This window comes from Arxiozyma heterogenica (assembly GCF_036370985.1).
Source record: "Arxiozyma heterogenica strain weizmannii chromosome Unknown scaffold_13, whole genome shotgun sequence".
NCBI classification, from domain to species: Eukaryota; Fungi; Ascomycota; class Saccharomycetes; order Saccharomycetales; family Saccharomycetaceae; genus Arxiozyma; species Arxiozyma heterogenica.
Genome location: NW_027042666.1, coordinates 228695 through 242823, shown reverse-complemented (window position 1 = coordinate 242823; position 14129 = coordinate 228695). Strand labels below are relative to the sequence as shown.

General features: G+C 26.6%; 3 protein-coding genes and 1 non-coding gene across 4 annotated transcripts; 3 read left to right on the top strand and 1 right to left on the bottom strand.

Moving 5' to 3' along the window:
* Window positions 1–119: 119 nt before the first annotated feature.
* On the top strand, window positions 120–1425 carry SEC14 (phosphatidylinositol/phosphatidylcholine transfer protein SEC14; the record flags this gene model as incomplete). The annotated part of the gene is made up of 2 exons (XM_064857407.1): window positions 120–128; window positions 520–1425. The coding sequence occupies 2 exons, from the start codon at window positions 120–122 to the stop codon at window positions 1423–1425; spliced, it is 915 nt and encodes a 304-aa protein (XP_064715713.1).
* Window positions 1426–6357: 4932 nt separating this feature from the next.
* On the top strand, window positions 6358–8556 carry UBP1 (ubiquitin-specific protease UBP1; the record flags this gene model as incomplete). The annotated part of the gene is made up of 1 exon (XM_064857406.1): window positions 6358–8556. The coding sequence occupies one exon, from the start codon at window positions 6358–6360 to the stop codon at window positions 8554–8556; it is 2199 nt and encodes a 732-aa protein (XP_064715712.1).
* A 462-nt stretch (window positions 8557–9018) lies between these two features.
* On the bottom strand, window positions 9019–9462 carry EXP1 (Exp1p; the record flags this gene model as incomplete). The annotated part of the gene is made up of 1 exon (XM_064857405.1): window positions 9019–9462. One exon carries the CDS (start codon window positions 9460–9462, stop codon window positions 9019–9021), a length of 444 nt encoding a protein of 147 aa, XP_064715711.1.
* Window positions 9463–12804: 3342 nt separating this feature from the next.
* On the top strand, window positions 12805–12880 carry PWA37_000739. The gene has a single exon. It is a non-coding gene; the product is annotated as a tRNA-Ile (tRNA).
* The last annotated feature ends 1249 nt before the right edge of the window (window positions 12881–14129 follow it).

Genomic DNA, 14129 nt, shown 5'->3' with positions numbered 1-14129 from the left:
CTGTGCAGTTTACCTAAAGTGCAATCAGATAAACATAAGTTATTTCTGGGAATTCTAGAAATTAGCTTATAATTCTTCCTATTGGATATATATAGACCAAGTATTATTTTGTTTGAATTATGGTTACCGTATGTTCTTTTGCAAGTTATTATAGTTGGATTAGAAATAATAGTTTTGTGAAAAAAAAAAATTTATTTTGATTTCAGCACATACACTTATATATAATTATATTAGCAACCATTTTGATGATTTCTATCTCTATGGTATTTCCTTTTAGAAGCAAATAAACATTATATAAAGTTTCTTTTAGAATTTAAAAATTTCTTAACTTTCTGTACTATTTGGTACTCTGTTGTTGTTGTTTTATCCCTGCTTTTTTCTAGCAAAATTCTACTATAATTTAAGTTTGTTTTGATAAATACTAACATAAAGATATTAAATGTTTCAATTAACCCCCCCCCCTTCAATATCACCTATTTTAATTGACATAAATTTATATTTTAATGGTATTAATTACAGACTGAAGAGAGAGTTATTTTAGATTCATATCCTCAAACATGTCCACCAGGTTCATTACCAGGTACTCCAGGTAATTGTACTTCGGAACAATTAGAAATTTTAGAAAAACTTAGAAGTGCTCTAGAAGCAGAAGGATATAAGGAAAGATTGGATGATTCAACACTATTACGTTTCTTGAGAGCTAGGAAGTTTGATATTGAATTAGCAAAAACTATGTTTGTAAACTGTGAAAAATGGAGGGAAGAATTTGGTACTAATACCATTTTAAAAGATTTTCATTATGACGAAAAACCATTGGTGGCTAAGTGGTACCCACAATATTATCATAAAACTGATAAAGATGGGCGTCCATTATATTTTGAAGAATTAGGTTCTGTTAACTTAACAGAAATGCATAAGATTACTACTGAAGAACGTATGTTAAAAAATCTAGTTTGGGAATATGAAGTTGTTGCTAATTATAGATTTCCTGCCTGTTCTAGATATGCTGGACATTTAGTCGAAACTTCATGTACTGTTTTAGATTTAAAAGGCATCTCTTTATCTAGTGCATACAGTGTTTTGTCTTATGTCAGAGAAGCCTCCTTTATCAGTCAAAACTATTATCCAGAACGTATGGGGAAGTTTTACATCATCAATGCACCATTTGGCTTCTCAACAGCTTTCAAATTGTTTAAACCATTTTTAGATCCTGTCACTGTCTCTAAGATTTTCATTTTGGGTAGTTCATATCAAAAGGAATTGTTGAAGCAGATTCCTGTCGAAAATTTACCAAAGAAATATGGTGGTACTTCCGAAGTTAGTGAGGCACAAGGTGGTTTATATTTGTCTGACATTGGTCCATGGAGAGATCCAAAATATATTGGCCCAGAAGGTGAAGGCCCTCTAATGTTTTCTATGAATTAGACAAAACTGTAAAACAGGATATGAATTATGTTATTGTTAACTGATAAGATTATGTCATACGTTTGATTTTATTATAAATTAGTATATGTAAGTATTTTATCAATCCTACATACGTACATATATATAGATACATATTTATTTTTAATTTAATATTTTTACTTGAAATTTTTCAGTTTTTTTTTTTTAGTTAGGTATTTGATTAGAAGATTAGGTTAAATATATTTAATCTGACTAATGTCAGTAGTATTAAAGAGATAATATTGTATTTTACATTTTTGTGATGAATATTGTGTTTTTTAATATAGTCCTGCAGTGAATTTTAATAAAAATTAGTAGACATGCAATCTTATGGTACTGTTTGAGTGTTTGGAGAAGGGATTATTCATAGATCCGGGGATTTCCTAGTCAAAAAAATTGATTCAAATAATACTAGAAAAATTACAGCTTATTTAGTGAAAATACAAATATTAAAAATAAAACATAATTTAAAGACATTACTATTCAATTCTATATGATATTTGGTACAATTATGTGCATTGATACTAATTTATTCAATTTTTCTATTTGTCAGATAATAATTTTTACATTTTCTTTTGTTAAAAAGTGGTATGTTCTGTTAGTAAATGTTTCTGAAAAAAGATCACATTAGAATATAAGTAGAAAGAATCAAAAAATTTAGAAGCTAGACGAATTTGAATTAATAGTCAAGATGTGATTTTTATAGAATTATACAAAAAGATTTGAATAGAATTTTTTATTATTTTCCTACAGTTAACAAGATATGGGATAAAATATATATATATTACAACAGGAGAATATGAGCTGTATATTTTTGGAAGAATTATTCAAAATAAGGCATTAAAATATAGATATCAATCTTATATATAAACACTTACAAATTATATAATTAGTTATCCTAAGTAATAAATAGATTAGTCCTAATTATTCGTCTTATTCTTCTTCTAAGTGGAAGTCATTAAATAAAATAAGAATGCTTATGCTGATAATTAGCTCTGGTAGCATTTCTCTTTAATTAAAGATCTCTTGAATAAGCTTTTGCTGGATTGATATATTACCGATTTGAGTAACATGTAAATATATCAAAGAAGAAAAATGTTTGTTTTGCACATTCAACGTTATGGAGATAAGATCAAACAGAATCAAAATAAATTAATATATTATGAAAAATTGCCAAAAGGTAAACATATATAAGTAGACAACTTTACTTATTAATTTTCCAATCTGGATGAATAATATATATACATCGTATCTTTATGTTTCTTGTATATTTATATAATTATTAATTCCCAATCAAGAGATTGAGGGAAAATTACACTACATATCAATATAATAATAATACACAATAATAACATATTGTATGATCACCGACGCTAAGAACATGTATACTAATATTATTCAGCCAGAGGAGCTTTTCAATATTTTGCCACCAATATCAACTTGATAAGCGTTTGTCTGTTTGAATGTAGTCACAGTTTGAGTCCAGAATTTCAACTGTTCCAAATCCTTTGTCTCGATTAGACCTTATTGGTGAATTACATTTTTGGAATCTCTAATTATGGCTTTCGTCAATTTTATAGTTAGTCACTTCCATATATTATCTAATACAAATACTATATATTAAACTATATAAACAGTATGTAAAATAGTAACTATGCAAAATTGTTTCTATTTGTTGTATCCTAATTGTTTACATCTTTATAAAAACTTCATTAAGATTGAATAGTACTATCTCAATAATTGTATATAAATTAAAAATATTTTATGTATAGAAAAAATACGTACAATTTTACGTTCTTTTTTAAATTAAGTAATATTTTCTATAACATCAGATAGTATATATGCTAAAGCAAATATAAAATTTAGAGATCTTTTATTGATTTTATAAATCAAATTTTACACTACAATATTATAAAGTACAAGTAACGTAACAAACATTTCTTAAAATATATCATATATATTTTTTTATTTTTGACTTCAATTTTCATATTTCATGGAAAAATAGGAGAGTACAAGTTACATCGTATATCATGATAAATGAATATGTCTGTTCATTTACAGTACCTTTATTTGTCTACAAATATTATTATAAGAAGTAAATTATCACAGTATACGTTTCATATTAGAACTAAAAATTTTTCAAGATTTAAACAAAGTTTTACTAATATCATGTTATACGAGATGATAAACTAATAAAAATTACTGGAAATTAAATTGAAGTACTTATTTATTTTTAGTTATAATAATAATAATAAATAATTAATTTATCATGTGATTTTTATATAATATATTACGTATAAAATGATAAATAATTACTTTGTTTTGAATTATATATTGTAATATATATATCCCAAAGTAATATACTTCTGTTGAAGTTTATTCCTGTTACACATTGAAAAAATAGTTTACTGAAATAAAGTAGCTCTTGTTGAAAACGAGTATTTTTATTAAAATTATCACTTAAGTAAGATAACAACTATTTATTATCAAATACATAATAATATAATTTCTTAAAATAAATATAAAAATAGAAAAAAAAAACAAACTACAGAAAAGTTTCTAACACTACTAATAAACCTTTCTATAAAACTAGCATATTTTTACGTACTAGTATTATGATTTGGATGACTTAAATCTAATAAACAGAACATCAGAAATCATTTTTTTAATTTCAGAATAATTATACTGTTGTTAAAGATCATAAATTTTTAATCATATGGAGAATATTTTGCAGTGTGATTATAAGTTTGTAAACCGAAAATTTGCAGGTGTTTTCACAGTTACTAGATAACTAAAAAAAGTCACTCATTCATTTGAAAATATAATAATCTAATTAATTTTATTATTATGCAGGGACAATGTGAGTAATATGTAATAAGTAACATTATGAATATTTACTAATTTTTATTATTATTATCTGTCCAGACATAATATTTTAATAATTCACATAGATGCTATCAAACAGCTAAATTGTTCTTCTTTATATAAATTTCTAATTTACATTTCCTCTATGGTTTATTGTCTTATTTAACAGTTCTGGTATGCAACTCCTTTTCTTAGGTGCAGCGATGAAACTCTTTGCTATTACTTCTATATATCTCTGTGCAATTATGATACAATTAATAAGACGTTTGTAGAGAAATATTACCTTATTTTTTTTTATTTTATACCAAGACAATTGTAATTTTTACTTTGAGTGAATTTTTGATAAAGACTTAAATTTAAAATCTCTAAGGTTTGAATTTTTTAGGTACCTATTAGCATTGTTTTGCCATCTAACCTTCTCATTTTGAGAATTTATATAAAATTTATTCATAAAAAAATCAGGAAAGTTATGCTATTTATTGATATAATAAGAATTAAAACTTTTACAAATAAATCTCAAAAATAATTTAAGATTCTTCTTAAAGAAATTTTCTTTCTGTTCAATTGATAAATTTTCAGATATATATAATCATTACCATGAAATGATATCTAAAATGGTGCAAACTAACTTTCATTAATTATTTCCTTCTTGTAAATACATTTTTTGTTCATGAAGAAAAATATTTTAACATTTTATCATCTTTGACATGATATTTGATGGTGCATCCAAAATAATGTCAGGTAATGCTATTTGAACGGTACACACACACATATATATATATATGTTATGACTTAACCTATAATAATTTGTAAGATTTGAACTAATAATGCAAAAGTTAAAACAAATACTATGAGCTGAAATAAACCAATATTTTTTGAAAAACAGTGCTACTCATTTGTTTAGAAATGTGTTTAATATATAATACACCATAAATAAGATATTTTAGACAGTTATTTTCAATGGGAATTAAGACTATATAAACAAGCAACTTTAGTCATATATTTTTTAATTCGATTAAAGAATTTTCAATACATCATTTTATTTAGTTAATGCTTATATTTATTTTTTATTCATCTCTCAATGAAAAATCAGGGGGATAGGGGGTCCCTTTAATCATTATATATTAGAATAATAATTTTGCAATAGATAGTATAGATTATACTCAATATAGTTTATATCATTATGATTAAAAACCTAAAGAATCATCTTTGTACAAAACCTTTTTCATTCAAACAACTATGAACTCTATATTCTATCACTAGTTACTCAAATATACAAGGTTATATTAACATTTTATTCTAAACTATATAATATATATGCAGACTAATATATACAACACAATATTTTCAATCTTCATATTCTTGCTATTAATATTTAAGCAATTAATGATTTTGTACAAAAACTGCTCGCAAAACATTTTAGTGAATCCGGATAATATCCTAATATGTGTCTACCAAGAACGTCAATCTGATCAATCAGCAACTATTAACGAATTATATTTACACTAATAATTTAAAATAACTGTTTTTTTTGTTCTTTTTTCACACTAGAGAAAAAAGAAGCGTTCTAAATATAATAAAAAAATGGTAATTTATAACCATATCGTATATAATGAGTTTTGAGAATTTTTTACCATAGAAAAATTTAGAATATTTCAAGAATTTTTCTTTTATTTATACTGTTTTTTTAATGAAGCTGAAAACATAGAAGAAGAATTAGATGAACATCAAGATTATTGTAACTCCAAAACAAGAAAAGAGTATCAGAGTGTAGAATCTACCCATTATCTAGTTCAGACATTCATACTTTAAAACGACATAAATAATTAAGTGCAAGTTGAGAAAAACCGCTTTGTTAATCATCTTTATTTTCTCGGCTTCTTTTTAATATCTATCTGTGTTATATTATAGATATACGACCTAATTTTATAGATATCACTACAGTTGAAGTTATCTTTGTTTAATATAATTTGTTAATTTTGTAGACAATTTTTAACGAATTAAAAACAGAAAAAAGAGAAATTGAGTGCACAATATCTTTAACTGTTTATGAATCTCTTCAATTTGGAAGGATCTATTCTTTTACTGATCTTATTATTAACTTTACTTTTTTATATTTTCACGGACAGACTAAAATATAATCTTCTTCTAAGAATGGTGAATGAATTGAGGAGGAGATTTCTTCCAAACTACTCTAATTCAATAGATGATATAATACTTAGACGTGGTGGTTATGTTGCAGGTCTTGTCAATGATGGTAACACATGTTTTATGAATTCAGTTTTACAATCATTAGCATCCTCTAAAGAATTAAATCAGTTTTTGGACAATTTTATAAAAACGCATTCTGATGATAATCATGCCGATGAGAAATCTTTAACAAATATAAAATTTAGTGTTGCATTCAAGACACTATTTGATAAGCTTAATGCAAAGTATTATAAAGACAGAAAATATTTTCGTCCAAATGGTTTATTAAAGACTATGGATGCAGGTCCAAATAAGAATATCTTGTTAGGATATGATCAAGAAGATGCGCAAGAATTTTTCCAACAATTATTATCTCAGTTAGAAAAAGATATTAAAAAGACAAAACAAGGAGTGAGTAGTGATGAGGAAAATAACACTAATAATAATAAATCCACTAATTCTGAGAAGAAATTAGTAAAGAAAAGAGATTTGCCAGTTGATGCTCTTTTGAACCAAGATCATTTAGACAAAGTTGGAACAGTTTATATTCCTACAGAGCAAATTGATCCTAATATTATGTTGGATGAGGAGCTAAATAATGAAGATAATCATTATTATACACCCTTTCAGCTTTTAACACCTTTAGATGGAGTTACAGTAGAAAGAATTGGGTGTCTAACATGCGGTGAGAATGGTGGAATTAGATATTCAGTATTTTCAGGATTGAGTCTTAATTTGCCAAATGAGAATATCGGTTCTACCTTGAAATTGTCAGAATTATTAAATAAATGGTCGGAACCAGAAATTATTGAAGGTGTTGAATGTAATCGTTGCGCGTTGAAGGCTGTCAGATCCCATCTTTTGGAACAATATGAGCAAATGACTTCATCCAGTAAGAAGGTTCCAGCTAAGTTAGTGAATGCTGTGAAAGAGAGAGTTGAGCTAATAACTAATACATTGAAGAAGCCAGTGATTGATGATATTGATTATAAAAAATTGCATACAGAAAATATGGTGAGAAAATGCTCTAAATCTAAACAAATTCTAATATCACGGCCGCCACCATTATTATCAATTCATATCAATAGGTCTGTATTTGACACAAGGACATATATGATGAGAAAAAATAATTCCAGGGTGTTATTTAAGTCAAGAATTAATTTGAGTCAGTGGTGTTGTTCTCCAGAGGAGATTAATCTAGATGCTCGTTTACCTATGTCTAAAAAAGTTGATGTCGCTAAAGAATCTAGCGAAGATGAAAATATTGGAGGTGAATATTATGCTAAAGTGCATCAAAGGTTTCAACAAGAATTTGAAGATAGTGAAGAAGAAGACAATGAAAGTATTGGATATTCAATATCTAAACATAGAAATGTTGGTAATTATGACCCATTAGCTGGCCAATATCAATCAGATTCAAGTGAATTTGACTCTGATTTTGAAAGTAGTGAAAAAAACGACGAAGGAATTGAATTTTTAGAAGAAACAGATTCTTTAGGAAATACAATTAGGAGAAGGGTTGTTAAGGCAGGGAATAATATACAAGATCAGAAATTTGCTTCTTCAGATGACATTCAGAATTTCACTTCTGAGGACGCATTGAAATCAGAGTCTAATGGGGATTTTTATGATGAAAGTGATGTTTCCAGTAATAGTGAAGAAAGGGATGATGAACCAATTGACGAGGAATTTCAACCTACAAAGCGTTCTTCCTTGGATATCTTGCCCAAAGTTTCCAGTCTTCCTGCTTCCCCACTAACATATTCTTTACGTTCCGTTATTATTCATTATGGTACTCATAATTATGGTCATTATATTGCATTTAGAAAGTATAGAGGTGTTTGGTGGAGAATATCTGACGAAACTGTGTATGTAGTTGAAGAAGCTGAAGTTTTATCAACACCTGGTGTATTCATGCTATTCTATGAATATGACTATGATGAATCTACTGGCAAATTAAAGGATGATGACATTGCACAATTTGAAGATCCCGAGCAGGAAGTTACTGTAGTTGAAAAAGATGTTGATTGTAGTAATATAGGTGATCATACTGATTAAGACGGCGTAAATACTATCACTAAGTCCTAACAAATGAAAGAAACAAATTATGAAAATCCAACATAATCCGAATACTAAGAAATAAGGCTAATCATTCAGCCTATGTATAACTGGATAAGTTTTTATAACTTTGAATCAAAAAGAGGACGTCAGGCTTCCATAGAACAACTTTAGTATAAAAAATAGTCTATAAACATTATAAAACATAAATTATATATACAAACTTTCTATAGAAGAAGCAATCTAAAGATATTATTAATTTAATCAAATACAATTCAAATATCTATCATCAAATTTAGTTAAAGGCTTTATTTTCTTGGTTATTAGAAAATATATGTTAAATCAAAAGATACTTTATCCAAAATAGAATTTTTTTCATAAGTTATAAATATTATGTATCTTTTTTATGAAGATATTAAAGTGCGACTTCATTTTATAGCTTGTTTTATAACTTTGATTTTATTAAACAAAACTTTCTGCAGCTTCATATTCTCTTCCTTTAAATTTGCTATATCTTTTTGTTAGTTCTCTTTTTTCCTCTTCTGCATCCTCATTGATTAATTCGTCTACATCAAAATCGAAAGTATTTGGGTCTTCATTCTTGGCATAGTTTCCGATAACACGTTTTTTCAATCCAGTTTTCGAATCAATTTCAAATTTACCCGTTTTTTTTGATGTACTAATGGTAGATGATGAAACCCCAGTGGAGATTTCGTCTGCATTAGACGATTCTTCTTCTTTTTTTAATTTAAATTTTAATACATCACTTTTACTTCCATTCTGTTTTGCGTTTTTGACATTCCTAGAATTATCTAATTTAAAAGTACCTATCCCTGATAAGATGGGTAATACAACAATAAAAAGGATTACCACAAATAGTAACACAAAATAAGCATAGAAATCCATTATCTTAATAAAAGCTTTACTAGTATGACTAAAAAATATAATGAAGACAAATCACAAACTATGTTTTTCTTGGTTAGCTGCCATATAAGGATTTATAAATATATATATATGCTATGTTATACTCGGCAGAGGCAACTTTTTGTATAATTGTTAGTTATTATAAACCAATATAGAAATAAGAAGATAATCATAAAAGGCCTATGTGTAGTGCTATATAGACAACAACCGGAAAAGCAAAAACAAAAACAGAAATCAAAAAAAAATGAAAAAGAAAAGAAAATATTTGAAGAATAGGGTTGAGAAATTTAATCCTCCCAGCGGCGGTGTCCCTTTAAAATTTTTCATATAGAAATCTTTGTTAAAAAAAAAATAGTTGTCGGAGAGAACTTTGTTTTATAACCCTATTATAAAATACTAATTATGTGTTTAATTTTCATTTTAACTGGACATTAACGATGTTAGTTTGATCAAAAAACAAGGTATTCTAAATGATAGTGAATTACACAATGATAGACAGCAATACAAATGATTGCCAACTATCATTTTGTAATTATATACAAATTTTTGCTAGCATCTTGATAAAAATGTGAAAATAAACGTGATATTTACATTTAACTATTGTTAAAAAGTTTTTTTGTTGTATCCACTCACTAAAATATTCACCGTCAGTTGATTCTAAGAAAATTATATTATGTTTCTAGGTGTAAGCTGATATTCTCAATGTTTTTTCGTAGATATATAGCAATATAGAAAATGAATTCATAATATGGATGAGTTGTCATTAAGTTATCTTAATATATTTTCTTCAATCAAAATATTACATATAAAATTTAAGTAAATGAGTGGTATCTATGGGGTATTTTCAAATTTTTAGTTGAAAAAACTATGGGTATTGGAAAAATATAGAATATCATTTCATGCCTAATTTTTTTTACATTGGTATTATATCTGCATGTTTTTCCTAATAATGAGTTATCATATTTGTTTTTACTGAAATCTTCATAATATCTATGATTACTTTTATTAGCTACGCTGAAATGTGAATTTTTTTTTTGATAAATCTTTTACATTAATTAGTTCTAAAGAACTACTACCTTTATCTTTGAAATTTTTAATTCTTTTAGAACCATTTTGTAAATTTACTACTAGGTGTGAGTAATTTGAAAATAGTTTGTAATTAATTGAAATAATATTTGCGTAATTATTAGCAGTTATAAATCTATATCAAAATTCAAATTATGTATTGTTTACTTAACAATAAATTTGAACAAAACAAATTGGTAAATTTTTGCAATCCATAGAAGAGAAATGTTAGATATGAACATATATAAAATTAATAGTTTTTTCACATCATGTTTCTATTCTTTGTAGAATTTTTTATATATTATTGTTGGAATAAAATGTTCTATAATGAAATAAATAGAACAATAAGATTTTAGCAGACACTAAACGATAAATTGTTGAGTAATAATCGTTGAGAGGTCACCAAAGGTTGTTGAGTTTGTTTATTAAATATCTTACTGTTCGTAGAGGAAAATGGCTTAATGTTAACATATATAAAGCCAAGGATTTCATCATACATTATTTTTATCTTATTTATAATCTTTGTGTATTATTACTTCTATGTTATATATAGAGAAAGAAAATGAAGAACTTTATTATAATTTTGTATACTAAATCTGTTTAATATAATATTGAGAATATTATGAAAATAACAGTAATAAAACTTTTATCTTCCAACAATGTTGTATAAATTATGTATAAAAGAGAAGTTATGAAAGATGGTTTTATCTTCAGAAATTGTTGTCTTTTTATATGTTTTCTAGAACTCAATCAGCTATTCAGATTGATATATTAATGGATTAGTAATCCAAAAACCCTAATTTATTCATTATAATAATTTAAGTGCACTAATAACAAACAGCATAATTATTATGATCATTGATAGTATGTGGGTGACTTATTAAAATAATAGATAATTCTAAATTTACTCAGAATCTGATGTAATCTTGATGTTAATAATATACTTTATGACTAGCAAAAGTTGTTGTATAATAGAGGAATTATCACCAACAAGATTACATAAGATTCTGAATGAATCTAGAACTATTTATTGTTTTAATAAGCCATACACGTGCTACAACATTAGACGCTGCATAATAAAAAAATTAATTCCAGTAAGATTACATAAGATTCTGACGAATTTAGAATTCACCTATTGTTTTAATAAGTCACACATGTATTACTAATGACCATAATAATTGTACCGTTTATCGGTAGTGCACCCAATTACCATAACTAGTGAATTGAGGTGCAGTTACTAATTCACTAGTGTACCTGAATTAGTGTAATAAATTTTAGGGTTTGGATCACTAAATTTATTAATGCACAAATTTGAATAATTGATCGAGCTCCAGAAAACATATAAAAGGATAACGTTTTCTGAAGATAAAAGATCATCTTCCATAACCTTTTCTTGTAAATAATTTATATATTATATATAAACATAAATGGAACAACAAGCAAGTAACAAGTCAAGTAACTTCGAATAAATATATTAGCTCGATATAAGCCGCTCAATATATAAAACCGTTTTAGTAATTATATTGTCGACTATGGTTGATTACTGTCTCGATTATTTAAATAACTGTTAATATTATTTGCGCCTCCCCAAAATATACAAAAGAATCTGAGCATCTTATATTACAACAAGAGCTGTTGTAGTATGGTGTGGTGAAGTTCTTTGTGTATTCCAGGGAAGCGCAAATAATATTAATAGTAATTCAAATAATCGAGACAGTAATCAACTATAGTCGATAGTATAATTACTAAAACGGTCTTATATATTAAGCGGCTTATATCGAGCTAATGTACTTATTCGAAGTTACTTGACTTGTTACTTGCTTGTTCTATTTTGTTTATACATAATATATAAATTATTTACAAGAAACGATTATGGAAGATGATCTTTTATCTCCTGAAAACGTTGTCCTTTTATATGTTTTCTGGAGCTCGATCGATTATTCAAATTTGTGCATTAATAAGTTTAGTGATCCAAACCCTAAAATTTATTATATTAATTTAGGTGCACTACTGGATTAGAACTGCATCCCAATTCTCTAATCATGGTGATTAGTAATACACGTGGGACTTAATAAAACAATAGGTAAATTCTAGATTTGCCAAGATCTTATGTAATCCAATCTTTTTATTATGCAGCATCTAATGTTGTAGCACATGTATGGCTTATTAATACACTAATTGGTTCTAGATTCATTCAGGATCTTATGTAATCTTGATGGTTATAACTATTCTATTCCACAACAAGAGCCGGAGATGAACTGGTTCCTTGGCCCAGTTGGTTAAGGCACCGTGCTAATAACGCGGGGATCAGCGGTTCGATCCCGCTAGGAACCATTCTTTTTGTTATTGTTCAGTATTAATATCATTCTGTACGAAATATTCTTCTAATATGAAATGAATAATCATCTGTAATATAAAAAGAAATAGATTGGTTCCTTTAACTACAGACAATGTATGGACTATAGTCAATACGAAGAGTAATGTAGTGTACATGACTAGATATGAAACACATAGATAGAAGAAACCAGCATATTATCAATTAAAAAGTTTGCTCTTACATATTAAAAGACACAACATAAAGGGACTGACTATACTTTAAAATAATACATTGACTTATATAAATATTCACGAATATTTGTTACTGACTGCAAAATATACAACTATAAAATTTAAAAAGTATAACTTATTTAAACATAGAAATATTGGTTCATAAGAGTTTGCCAATGTGCTCTTTCAAGAAACTGCTAGAAACCTAACACTTCATGAACAATATCTATAAAAAAATTGTCGATTTGCAGATATTTTTTTTGTAACCCTATGTTGGGAATAATTCTACTGGGGAAAATTTCTTTTTGTTGTTTTTTCTATTTGTTTTTCTTTTCCATTTTTTGAGGTCACTTTAATTTATTATCTCGTGGAAAATGACAAATGTGTACAAACAATTTTTTTTTTCGTTTTTTCGAGTCTTCTCTCTTCCGAGGATCACTAAAATTCTTTCTTTTCCTCTACCTCTTTCTTGTCTCTCGTTTCTTGTTTTTTGGTTTATTTATTTGAAAAATTTAAAAGAAGAGAGTACTTTTATGAACTACCCATAACATACTTTAAAGCATGTTACAAACGGTATTTCTCATTGATTTGTCTATTATTGTTACTTATAATCATAAGAAAATTTTCTTTTTACTCTATCTTCGTCACTTCAACTTGACATTGACCACTAATTTAGTATTGTTATTTGGAATAAGAGGATCTATTTTTCGGTGACTATCTAGATAGTTACATTACACAACAACAATAGAAAAGAAACAGTAAAAAGATTAGCATACATACTATTTAGCTAATTTGCTCCTCCTTTAGTTATACATATATACATATATTTGTTTCTCTTCATTTCTATTTTTTTTTTCTCATTTTCTTTTCAAATTTGTCAAGACTTTGACTAACTTTTTACCTTTATACATTCCATTCAATTTATTGTGAGACTTATTCTCATATACCAAGAAACAAAAAGAATAGAGGTCGAGAAGAAGGAAAATACTTCAATATACAAGAAGCACTCGAATTTTAGTTAGGTATTCAATAGAAAA